The sequence below is a fragment of the Delphinus delphis genome, chromosome 11 (assembly GCF_949987515.2).
Source record: "Delphinus delphis chromosome 11, mDelDel1.2, whole genome shotgun sequence".
In the NCBI taxonomy this organism is placed as follows: Eukaryota; Metazoa; Chordata; class Mammalia; order Artiodactyla; family Delphinidae; genus Delphinus; species Delphinus delphis.
Window position 1 is genome coordinate 6,029,603 of NC_082693.1, and position 13,082 is coordinate 6,042,684.

The window sequence follows — 13,082 nt, forward strand, 5'->3', positions numbered from 1 at the left end:
TACCCTTGAAGTCCTTAGTAAGCTCTTCAGGAAAAGGGTTTGACATTGGAGATTCCCTCGAAAGCTGACCGCTCCCCTCCCAGGTTTTTGCAGCCTAATCCCTCCCTCTCCTCTTGGGTTTCTCTTTGTCTGCGGCCAGCCCAGCCCCACCACCCATCCTGCCCATACGGGGCTCCCCACCACCACCGCCCCCACCTCAGGCCGACTCCCAGCCTCCCCTTCGCCTCGTGGCCCCTCCCCCCAGGCCTGCTGCGCCCCAGTTCCAGCTCAATTTAGAAGAACGTAAATATAATACATCTCTCCCTGCCCCCTCCCTCTTCCGATGACCTGCCTCACCGTTACAACCGACAGCCCCAGTGGGCTCAGTGCACTTCCTGTCAGCATGGGTGGTCCTGGGGGTCACGGGGAAGGAAGCTGACAGCTGAGAGCAGGGCCAGGGATCACCGTGTCAGGCACACCAGAGGGAGTGGGCAGCTTCGGTTTCACTGCTCTCATTTTTGTTAAAGCCCAAGACAAGGGCCTTTCTGGGCCTGGGGAGGTCTATCCCGTTGGGACAGAAAGAGGAAGCCTCCCTCTGCCCCATGCCTCCACTGAAGTCCAAGTTCCTACTGGTCCTGATGGGATTCTCCTGTGGAATGGTCTGCAAAAGACTCTAGTCTCAGTTCCACTGATGGGTCTTCGGGGTGACCTGAAGCAACTTGTGTCACACCCTGGGCCTCTTGGTTTTGAGATGCACTGTCGAGCTGGTATGCATGAACTAGGATGTCAGCACTGGAAGGGGCCCTGGGGGTAATCTGGCCCAGGTAAGGGACCCTGGGGGTTACCTAAGTCCAGGAAAGGGACCCTGGAGGCGATCTGGCCCAGGTTAGGGACCCTGGAGGCGATCTGGCCCAGGTTAGGGACCCTGGGGGTGACCTGGCTTGAAAGTCTTAATTCTTATCAAGACACTCGATGAATGACGATTCTGCGCACCACTTGCTTCTGCTGGGGTAGTGAGGTCTTGTCCCTGCAGACACCTCCCTGCTCTCGCACTCACTAATCTAGAAGTGTGGGAAGGTGAGGGTGACACTGACCCTGTTCTATCTTATGCTTTTTGAAATATATTAGCAGTAGTAGCAGCACATTACTGGTGACACGTTACACAACTGGTTAAGACCACAAGCCAGGGGGTTGCACCTCGGCAAGGAAAAACTCATCATCTGGTCTAACTCCCTATGATACTGAGGAGGAAACGAGGTCCAGAAGGATGTTGCGACGCGTCCAAAGTCACCCTGCTGGGCACAGGCAGAGCCAGATTCACATCCAAGACCCCTGAAGCCCTGGGAAGGCGGGAAGGAGAGATACTGCTCCCTTTACCTTACAGGGATCATCTGAAGATCCAAGGGGCTCTGAAGACAGGGGTGCAGAGAAATGGGAAGTCATGGTGTGACTGCCGTTGCCAAGCCTTAGGTATCCAGGGGGATGCAGAAACTATTGCCTCCAGCAAGGTTCTGACGTCTGGGCTTCTGCCTTCTCTCCCACCAAGCTCTTTCGCAGCGCGCTACCTGTGAGCAGCATGGACGTGGACGGGCTCACGTTACTCCTTCTCCTGTTTCCCTGGCTTAGCCCCCGGAAAAGAGCTCACAATAGGCCTGGGGTGGGGGAGGGGAGAAGGCAGCCGCGAAGGGGAGGGGCACAGGGGGCGTGGAAGGAGGCGGCCGCGAGAAAGAGAAAGAAGGATAACTGCCACTCTCCAAAATCCACTCACGGGATGATCAGCCTGTTAATATATGAGAGTTGTCGCCAGCACTACTAGAATTTAAGAGTGTTTCAGCCCGGATACGGCAAAGCTAGATAAAGGATACCCTCGTTTATTCAGTCACCCCTTTGCAGACTTCTCCAATGTTTTCCGGGCCCATGCAAGGCCCTGAAATTAGCTTCCAGTGGGGCATGGCTGTCTTGGGAGGCGGCTTGTCTGAAACCCTGTGAGGGAGGGGCGCTAAAATACTGTGGAAGTGGGGAGGGGCGAGGGGAGGGGAGGGAAGGGACCCTTTGAGGAGGAGCTGCCACAGAGCCGGTTTTGTCCACGGGGGTGAGAAGACACAGGGAGTGCCAGGGCAAGGGGCACAGACACGGCCAGGCAGAAACGGGGGCGTGTGGGCTGTGGGTGAGGAGCAGTTGGGGGGCTCACTGTGGCGGCACTCAGGACGCAAAAAAGAATCTCAGGGCGAATAACTGAAAAGCTGCCTCACCAGGGCCTTGCTCAGGATGTGGGGACGCTAGAGGCTTCTGAACAGTGGATGGTAAGACCAACACCACCGGAGCAGAAGAATCAGAAGGCTGCAGGCGGATGCTGGCGGCTGTGAGGGCGTGGCGGGGAAAGCACCAGGGCAGGAGGCGAAGAGGCTGAAGGAACAGGAAGGAGCGACTTCCAGAAACACCCCAGAGGAAGACCAGCCCTGCCGGAGGGGAGGTGTGCAGACAGCAGCGAAGGAACAGGAAGGAGCGACTTCCAGAAACACTCCAGAGGAAGACCAGCCCTGCCGGAGGGGAGGTGTGCAGACAGCAGCGAAGGAACAAGAAGGAGCGACTTCCAGAAACACTCCAGAGGAAGACCAGCCCTGCCGGAGGGGAGGTATGCAGACAGCAGCGAAGGAACAGTGATGTCTTGGCTTCTGAGCCAGGGGCCTGGAGGGTGGTGAGACCATAAATGTGGTGGAGAACCCGGAAAAGAGTCACGGAACCAAGTCTCTGAGCCGACGGGCTGAGAAGTGTTTTCCCCGAGATGCAGTCTCTTCCTGACCTCATCTAGAACAAGTCTTAGAACAAGCCTGAGGGGGCTTCCCTGGTGGCGCAGTGGTTGGGAGTCTGCCTGCCAGTGCAGGGGACGCGGGTTCGTGCCCTGGTCTGGGAGGATCCCACATGCCGCAGGGCGACTGGGCCCATCAGCCACAATTGCTGAGCCTGCACGTCTGGAGCCTGTGCTCCGCAACGAGAGAGGTCGCGGTAGTGAGAGGCCTGTGCACCGCGATGAAGAGTGGCCCCCGCTCGCCGCAACTGGAGAAAGCCCTCGCGCAGAGATGAAGACCCAACACAGCCCAAAAACAAACAAATAAATAAATTTAAGAAAACAAGCCTGAGGTGGCAGCTGGGAGACAAGAGTCTTGCTCCAGTGCAGAGTCTGTCCTGCCTCTGTCGGCACTTTCTGGAGAACCCAAGGAAGCTCGGTGAGTGGGCAGTCACGGGCTGGGGGCAGAGGAGAACGGACAGTCCTCGGTCACACACCTCTGCTAAGGCACAAGGGAGCCAGAGACCCCCAGCCTCTCCGAAGCAAGCAGAGGGGGCTGCATTTGTTCTGTGACAAGGAGGCCCTTTCCTGTAACCGCTGGCCCATCACTGTCTGCCTCTAGACCCCGAGGTCCTGGAGGGCCCGACCCCCTTTGTTGCCTCTGTGCCCCGAGTGCCTGCTCGGGGCCTGACACACTATTGCCCCCGGCGTGGAGGGGAGGGGCGCTGCAGGAGCCAGGACGTGAAACTGGGTTGAGTTTCAGTCCAAGTCTGGGGGAGAACCCTGCCCTCTGCCCACTTCCACCGGGATCAGTGACTGGATCCCTGAAGGCCAAGGAGCAAATGAAAACCAGAAGTGACTTTTCTTGGAGGGAAACTCTGATGATAAACGTGTCTCGATTTGGTCTTGGGAGATGAAAATTGCTGCATATAAAAAATAATAAAAAGGACTTCTCTGGTGGTCCAGTAGTTAATACTCTGCACTTCCACTGCAGGGGGCGCGGGTGCAACTCTGGTCAGGAACTAAGATCCCACATGCCGTGCAGCGTGGCCAAAATAATAATAATAATAATAAATATGACCACCACGAAATGGGAGGCCGGCCCAGATACCACGGGATAAAGAGCAAGGAGGCCTCAGTTTCTCTGCCACGGAAGGAAAGGGAGTGGGAGGGCCATTCCTTCAAGAAATAGTTTATTGAGCCCTTACTATGTTCCAGGAGCAGCGCTGAGTGTTGCAGCCAGACAGGAGTGAGACTCGGTGTCTGCCCCAGAGCACTGCCATTTCCTCCTGTGCCAAAGCAGGTACAGGAGAAGAGAAGAACCGAGGATGGGAGAACTGAACAACGATTCTAGGAGATATGTTTGAGCCTGAGCAGCTCACCAAGAACTTGCAGCAGCAAACAGGCCAACACAGGCCGGTTTAGACCCACCAGATGCGCACACGTGGGTGTCCTCAGATGCTGCGCCTAGTGGGTCTGAACTTCATCTGAAAGGACGTCAGTAACCAATGTTGAAGGATTCTAAGTAGAAAAGATAATACGTTCTGGATTGCCTTTTAGAAAAGCTATTTTAAAAGCTGGGAAGGAAAAGGCAAAGAGAGAGTGGAGAAAGAAGCAGTTAGGATGCATTTGCAGTCATTCAAAGGAGGAAGGGGGAGGACTTACATGGAAATCCAAAATTCTTCGTAGAGACTGTAGACCAAGAAAGCCACCCTGTCATATCAGTAAACAAAGGATGCTGGGGCCATCAAGCCATCAGCCACTGCAGTCCCCACACTGTGCACCCTGGGGGATTCAGGATGGGGAAAGAAACCAGGACAGTGGCCCCAGATAGCTGAGGTGCATATCAAAGGAATGATTTCAGTGAGCCCAGACTCCTGCCTCTTCCTGTACAGTACTGAGCAAAGTGCTCAATTCATTAACTTGAGATGTCTGCTTTTTCCTTAATTAACAGTAATCTTTTGATGCTCCAACTGCCTGTTTTTTGGTTTGTTTTCTTGTTTTTTGCAAAAGTCTCCCAGGCTTAGAAGTCCTCCGCGTACCTGCCGAATAAGACGTAATTCTCAACTCTTAGGTGGTGCAATGTTTTCTTCAGTCGACAAGGCAAAGCCAGTGAGGTAAATAGAGTCTGGATCTTCCGGAGCAGGCCTCTCCCCAGCTAGATGTGCTGCAAAGTCAGAAAGGAGTCACGGAAGAGAAGTCAGGGTCTACGCCAGTTCACGGATGCGTCTCCCGAATGCTGAAGTTCAAATTTGCAACTTGGTGAGACAACTTGGGTGCAGCTGCAAGGGTGCAGATGCCCTGGTCTCTGGGGGGAATCTGCCCATGCGTTTCCATCCGCGAGGTCATTCTTACATGTCTTGGTGGGCATATCCAGAGAGCAGGGGAGACTGACAGCTCTTGCCCCTTCAAAATAACAATCTGACCTTTACTCCTAATAAATAAGGAAATGTGCAACCACCAGTGCACCTCCTTTTCTATTCGGGGTTTGACAAGGACTGTAAGCTCATGACTGAGAAAAATGAGACCCCCTATGATGACAATGTCAATGACAAGAAGAAATTCATCTCCTCGCCCACATGAATGGCCTGAGGGCCTCAAAGCTTGGGCTGCATTTAGGAAACCAGAGGAGGCTCTAAGAGGGATAATTGAATTCCGGAGTCAGGAAGACAATAGTGATTATTTCTTGGATGACTAGAGGAACAAACATTTGTGGGTTTGAGATAAACAGATGACAAAAAGAGCCCATCTGAGACGCCAGACTTGACAAGCAGAGCCCTAAGACCTTTGTGTTCTCTGGAGGGACAAGTATCTTGGAATGTTTATATCTCAGGCTTCTGAGTGTGATTCTTAGAACTGTCTTGGAATCTCGTACCCTCAGTCTTTAAACATTACTGTCTGAGCCTACTGCCTGATGGGATGGGAGGAACCTCCAGGGCTCACTACATGCAGGGTCTTCAGACTGTTTTTAGTCAATTCCTAGATTAAAGAGAAAGAAACCAGACACCTGACACTAACAGCGGCAGCTGACTGTCACTGAGAGAGTATCCAGACCAAGTGTTTTAACTACTCCAGATTCATCTCCTGGTTTTCAGAAGCATCCTACAAGGTAGGTGCTATTTTCATCAAAAGATGCCACTTTTCAGGTGAGGTAATCTGGCCTGGCTGACCTGAAGCCTCAAGCCATTGTAGGACAGGAAGCCCGGCAGTTGACCCCAGAGCCAGCCCACCCTTAACCACACTTAGCCTACACTGCTAGATGAAGTCATTGTTTGGTAAAGTTTATTCTGCGGCCTAGTCTTTGATCGTACATGGGATCAAATACTCCCTGAAAGGGTGAAGAGGATAATCCAGAGATATTAGGGATGAAAGACATCTAACTCAGAAACATTGTCCTGGGACCTCCCTGGCAGTCCAGTGGGTAAGACTCCATGCTGCTAATGCAGGGGGCCCGGGTTCGATCCCTGGTCAGGGAACTAGATCCTGCATGCGTGCTGCAACTAAGAGTTTGCACGCCACAACTGAAGATCCCACATTCTGCAACTAAGACCCGGAGCAGCCTAAATAAAAACATAAATAAATGTTTTTGAAAAAAAGGAACACTGTCCTTGCGCTTACAGAAAATACAAAATAAAATAGTCATGTCTCTAAAATGATTGGTAACTTAGCAAAATGGCCTAAAGGGTTCTGTGAGTTTCTGTGGAACTCAGCATGGAAAGCCCATGTGTGGTCCAGGCTTCATCCCCGCAGACAAGGCTGAATCAATATCAACCTGAATTGTTGGAGAGACTGTCCTGGTCTCTAAACTTGTTCTTCCCTCTGGGTGCCTTACAAATGATTCATGAATGAAAGAATGAATATGAACAAATGAATGTGTCCACCTGTGCTTCCTCATTCCCTCTCCGTTCCCCTCCTGCACTAGCTGCCCATTTTCCTCAAGAGAAACAGAGCTCATACATCGTCACAGCACCGACCAAGATTTTACACCTGCTCCCTACGGCCTGATGCAAAATGCAAACTTGTCAGGTCTTCCTTAGAGTTCTCCAATAATCCCTGGTCTTTCTCTGTTCCCTCCCTACCCCAAAACCATCATTTGCTTTGTCAACAGCTACTCACGGGCATGAGACTCTTTGGACTTGCCAGTCCTCTGCCTTGGAATGCTCTCCCTTACTCAGATTATTAATAAGTGGACCCTCAGAATCAGAAGGGACCTTGTGGATCAAGACCAATCTCCTACCTGGAGCTGGAAACCTCTTTTTTTTTTTTTTTTTTTTTTGTGATACGTGGGCCTCTCACTGTTGTGGCCTCTCCCGTTGTGGAGCACAGGCTCCGGATGCGCAGGCTCAGCGGCCATGGCTCACGGGCCCAGCCGCTCCGCGGCATGTGGGATCTTCCCAGACCAGGGCACGAACCCATGTCCCCTGCATCAGCAGGCAGACTCTCAACCACTGCGCCACCAGGGAAGCCCTGGAAACCTCTTTAGAACATCCTTGACCCACCATCAACCAAGCCCTGCTTTGAAAACGACCCTTCCACTTAAAATTATTAAAAACTTACCTCTGTTAAGAAACCTGCCCTCATTAATAAATAAAGGCATTCATTCCCTCACTCGTCTTTGTTTATCAGACATGTTGAGTGCCTGTCACGTGCCAGGGAATGTGCTGGGCTCTGGGGGACATGAAAAGTCATGGGCGTCACTCACTGCTCTTTAGACGGGTCTGCAAAAGAATGGCTATTACCATAATTCTGTAGGATACACCATCAGTGTGTGCACCAAATGCAACACTGGGACAGAAAAGCAAACAGTTAATGATTCCTCTCAGCAGGAATGGGCTTAGGAAGACTTCACCGAGGAAGCACTGTGAAAAGCTAACTCTTAAAGGATGAGTCTGGAATATTCACGTCAACAGGTAGAATGAGGTGGGCATGGGGGCTGGGAATCTCAAGCTGAAAGCACACTGACCATTCTTTCATTACCACTTGACTTCAGGGTAATAAATAACTGGTACCCATCGGAAGAGTATTTCGTACATGGTCTATGGCGAAGGGAATTGGTCTAGTCCTTTCAGAAAGCAATTTGGTAAAACAAATCAAGAACCATACAATGGCCATCCTTTAGATGTAGCCATCACATCTGGGGGAGTATATCTTGAGGAAGTAATTACAAATGTGGAAAAGATTACATGCATGAAAATAATATATACTGGATTTGTGAAAATAGGGGAAAAACTGGAAACTGAGCCTCCAATTCACTTCCTTGGAAGATAGGTAAATAAACTATGCTCCGTTTATTAGAGGGTTGATTTATTACGCAGCTGTTTGTTTTAAATATTATATGACAATTTGGAAATATTTATTCATATAAGGCTAACTGAAAAAAGAGAAATGTGTGCATATGATCACAACTTTATTTTTTAACTCATAAATATTTAAAATATTTAAATGTTTAACATATGTGTTACTCTTAGAGGAAAACATAGGCAGAAGACTCTATGACATAAATCACAGCAAGATCCTTTTTGACCCACCTCCTAGAGAAATGGAAATAAAAACAAAAATAAACAAACGGGACCTAATGAAACTTAAAAGCTTTTGCACAGCAAACGAAACCATAAACAAGAAGAAAAGATGACCCTCAGAATGGGAGAAAATATTTGCAAATGAAGCAACTGACAAAGGATTAATCTCCAAAATTTACAAGCAACTCATGCAGCTCAATACCGGAAAAACAAACAACCCAATCCAAAAATGAGCAGAAGACCTAAATAGACATTTCTCCAAAGAAGATACACAGACTGCCAACAAACACATGAAAGAATGCTCAACATCACTAATCATTACAGAAATGCAAATCAAAACTACAATGAGATATCACCTCACACCAGTCAGAATGGCCATCATCAAAAAATCTACAAACAATACACGCTGGAGACGGTGTGGAGAAAAGGGAACCCTCCTGCACTGTTGGTGGGAATGTAAATTGATACAGCCACTGTGGAGAACAGTATGGAGGTTCCTTAAAAAAATAAAAATAGAACTACCATATGTCCCAGCAATCCCACCACTGGGCATATACCCTGAGAAAACCATAATTCAAAAAGAGTCATGTACCACAATGTTCATTGCAGCTCTACTTACAATAGGACATGGAAGCAACCTAAGCGTCCATCGACAGATGAATGGATAAAGAAGATGTGGCACATATATACAATGGAATATTACTCAGCCATAAAAAGGAACGAAATTGAGTTATTTGTAGTGAGGTGGATGGACCTAGAGACTGTCATACAGAGTGAAGTAAGTCAGAAAGAGAAAAACAAATACCGTATGCTAACACATATATATGGAATCTAAGAAAAAAAAAGGTCATGAAGAACCTAGGGGCAGGACAGGAATAAAGACGCAGACCTACTAGAGAATGGACTTGAGGACATGGAGAGGGGGAGGAAGGGTAAGCTGGGACGAAGTGAGAGAGTGGCATGGACATACCACTACCAAATGTAAAACCGATAGCTAGTGGGAAGCAGCCGCATAGCACAGGGAGATCAGCTCGGTGCTCTGTGACCACCTAGAGGGGTGGGATAGGGAGGGTGGGAGGGAGACGCAAGAGGGAAGAGATATGGGGATATATGTATATGTATAGCTGATTCACTTTGTTATAAAGCAGAAGCTAACACACCCTTGTAAAGCAATTATACTCCAATAAAGATGTTAAAATAAATAAATAGGAACATTTTTATTTAAAAAATAAATAAAATAAAATATGTGTTATTTAAAAATAACAAAAGGGGCCTAAGATATGACACCAAAATGCTACCAAAAGTTGGGCTTGAAAAAGGAAAGTTCTGGGAGACATGCTTCCTTCTGTTTTCAAACTTTTTGTTTCATGGTTGTTTTGTTCCCTCTTAACCTGTAAGTAGTTTGCTTGTTTGTTTAATGTATGGAATGAATTTTACTCTCTACAATCTTGCGGTGAACTTCTTCCAAAAACCACCAAGTCTTCTACTTCTTGTTTTTTCTGTCTTCTCATTGCTTGGTAAGTGCCCGAGTCTGAACGTGACATAGTGCGTGACTGTTAAGTGTTAGTGGCTGACGAAGTACAGCATGTTTTCCTATACCCTGCCTTCCTGGGGCCTCAAGACCATTAGGAGAAACAGCAACACTTGACACAGCTTTTGTTTGTGCTACACACTCTTCTACGCACTTCACAGACATTAAGTCATTATATATTGATACAACAATCCCATGAAGTTAGGCTTAGGACTAGGGTTAGGGTTAGCCATTTACCCAAAGCTATCTAGCTAGTTGGTGATAGAGCCAGGATTTGAACCCAGGGAGTATGGCTCAAGGGTCTCTGCTCTTAATCACTCAAGACAGGGAGCTTTGAAATAGCCAGCTCTCTGTACAGACAGGCAGACAGGCATTAACACCTACACAAATAACTGCGTGGTTGGGGGGAGGGGCTGGAGATGGAGGGTGGAGTTTGAAAGACAGAGCTATGGGGGTTCTAGCGTAAGCCCCTTCCCGAATGGAAGCCTCAATCTGGCATCGATCTCTTTCTGAGAGGATGGCAGACGCAGAATGACATCTGAAATCTGAGCGGTCATCTCTGCGTAGATACAGGGCTCAGTGTTGGAGAGGTAGCCCTTAGCGAGAGGCAAAAAGCATCAGAGAGCTGTGTGTTTACACAAACTGTGTCTTGATATTCTCTTTGTCTATTGTTCTTGAGGCAGACATAATGAATGTTTCTTCTCTGGGGCGTTTATTCAGATGACAAAGCTCAGGCTTTGCCTGGAATTTTAGAGGCCCCAGAACTAGAACAGAACTTTGTTGACCATCTCATCTAGACCTTGTCCATCCCTCTACCCTTAACACACACACACACACACACACACACACTCTCTCTCTCTCTCTCTCTCTCTCTCTCTCTCTCTCTCTCTTATGAAGACAGAGGATAAAGTATCCATTAGAAATAACAAGTGAGGTACCTGGTACACAGAGGCGTTAGTAGCCCCTGTTTAACCAAAGAAGGCAGGAGTCATTATGCAAACACAATGAGGGTCCAATGATATGAAGTCCTGAGTGATTCTTTCGTTGGATCTGACTCATGTTTCTCCATTCACTCTAGATTGAGTCAATGTTTACATGATATGTCTGCCCTCTCGGTCCTATGTTTTTAATTCATTAGTTCCAAGTCTTGGAAACAGGCTACTCAAATATTCACCCCAGTGAAAGCTCAGGGTTATTAATAAGCAGACAAGTGTTTGCAGGCAGCTGGTCCCAGCTGGGACACTGCTCACGATGGAGAACACGTGGCTTCCGAACCACGTCTGAAATGACCGTGTTCTGTTGGCCTGCGCTGCACGCGCTCCTACTCTTAGGGCCTCATCCAAGAACAGTCAGAGACTATAACTAGAAATCTTCCTCTCACCCCCTACCCAAAACATCCCCGCCATTTTTAGAGGAAAGATGACATTTTCCCCAGCCCCGCCTGATCAGTGAGGGACTCTCCTACACTCTCCTCGTCAAGGTTTATATATCCTTGTCCCAAGGGTCAGAGGACTTCTTTCCTCTTTCTTAGTGGAAATTCCATTCTTAAATATCAGACTTCCCAATTTGCCTCTCATGGTAGAAACCACGGGAAGGAACCCGAGAGACGACACCTGTCATTTGACAGATGAAGACAGGTGGCCCCCAAAGAAGAAGGGACCATTTGAGGATCAAGTTGGTGATGAGATGCTGCCGGTTCGCAGACCAGGGCTCCTTCTGCCCACACCCTCCTCAACTTCCACGTGGCACTGAAGGCGACACCATGTCGCCATGAAGCCCGGGAAGGAGCAGAGGCTGCCTCAGTTATTTTCCTAACCCTCCCCCTGACCCCCTTATCTGAACGCACCCCCAGTGGAAGGAAAGCCCATGGGCTCTTACTCATTTCCATGTACTCTGGCGTCAGTCCAGTGTATGGTTCCAGGCTGTAGTCTAGATCCCACTGCTCTGGGTGCTTTGAACAGGCGGAGTCAGCTTGTCCAGGCTCTGTCTCACCTTTCAGCTTCCGAAATAATTTCTTTAGCTTCCTGGAAAAGAAAGGGATCCGTCACCAAAAGCCTCTGGAGGAGAGGGTTAGTTCTTCAGACAGAAAGGAGAAAAACAACTAAGTTTTGATACTGGACCATCTCTCATCTAAGGACAGAGAGAGGAACACTAAGGAGACTACTTTTCTCTTAAAGACAGTCCCAGGAGGTCCTTTGTCGGGATAATAAAAGGGTCATCCCGCAAAGGACCAAGTTTCTTCAAACCCGAAGAAACTTTTAATTCTTCCTGCTGTTTGATAAGCAACAGGAGTGTTGGCCCTTCCTGTCCTATTTTCTAACGGGTGATCTGTCCACCCTCTTCATGGGGAAGGGAGGGTGTTTAGAAAGTAGCAGAAAGATGCCATCTTCCCACCTCAAACATTTTCATGTGTTAATTACATGAATAGCGTATGTCCATTAAAGCCAAGCTAAACGTTGTCCACCATTGCTATGGGGTGAATCGTATCCCCCCAAATTCATATGTTGAAACTCAGAGCCCCAGTGTGACCATATGTGAAGACAGGGCTTTTAGGAAGTACTTATGGTTAAATGGGGTGATAAAGGTGGGTCCTAACCCAAAGGATTGTTCGCCTTGTAAGAAAAGGAAGAGACAGCAATCTCTCTCCACCGTGTGAGGTCACAGTCATCTGAAAGCCAGGAAGAAGGCCCCCACTAGAAACCAAACCCTGCCAGTCCTTACCTTGGATTTTCCAGCCTCCAGAACTGTGAGAAAACACATTTCTGTTGTTTAAGCCCCCCAGTCTATGGTATTAGTTACGGCAGCCTGAGTAGACTAAGTCAACCACATTCAGGACATTTTTGGTCTAGAATGAGAACAAGACAATAATGGCCCAGCCTCTTGGGATTGGTATGAGGATGAAGTGAAACAGTGTTTATACCATCCTCAGCACAATATCTGGACACAGTAAGCATTCAATAGATGCTAGCTATTATTATTTTTAATATTAAATGCTAAGATTAATTAAATGCCTGAAGGTACGATCTTTTCATCCCTCCCCCTGTTACACAATACACAGAGAATGAAATGAGGATAAGGAGTGAGGTCCCAGTTCTGCTGATTGGTCTAAGAGGAAGTTTCTAGGAGACTGTGGAAGGAGAACTAACAGCAGAACAGTCAGAAGCATAAACCTGAAATGTTTAAAGGGATTGTGCCTATAACTTAAGGCTGTTATTACCATTTTACAGCTGGGAGGGCTGAGACTCAGAGTGGCTAGGGGTTGCTT

General features: G+C 48.3%; 1 protein-coding gene across 1 annotated transcript in view; it reads right to left on the reverse strand.

Moving 5' to 3' along the window:
- Positions 1-13,082, reverse strand: part of ANO2 (anoctamin 2) — a 332,095-nt gene that overhangs the window by 25,864 nt on the left and 293,149 nt on the right. Inside the window, exon 20 of the mRNA XM_060024145.1 lies at positions 11,696-11,841. Coding sequence (XP_059880128.1) covers positions 11,696-11,841 — 146 coding nt within the window. The remainder of the gene's footprint in view (positions 1-11,695; positions 11,842-13,082) is intronic.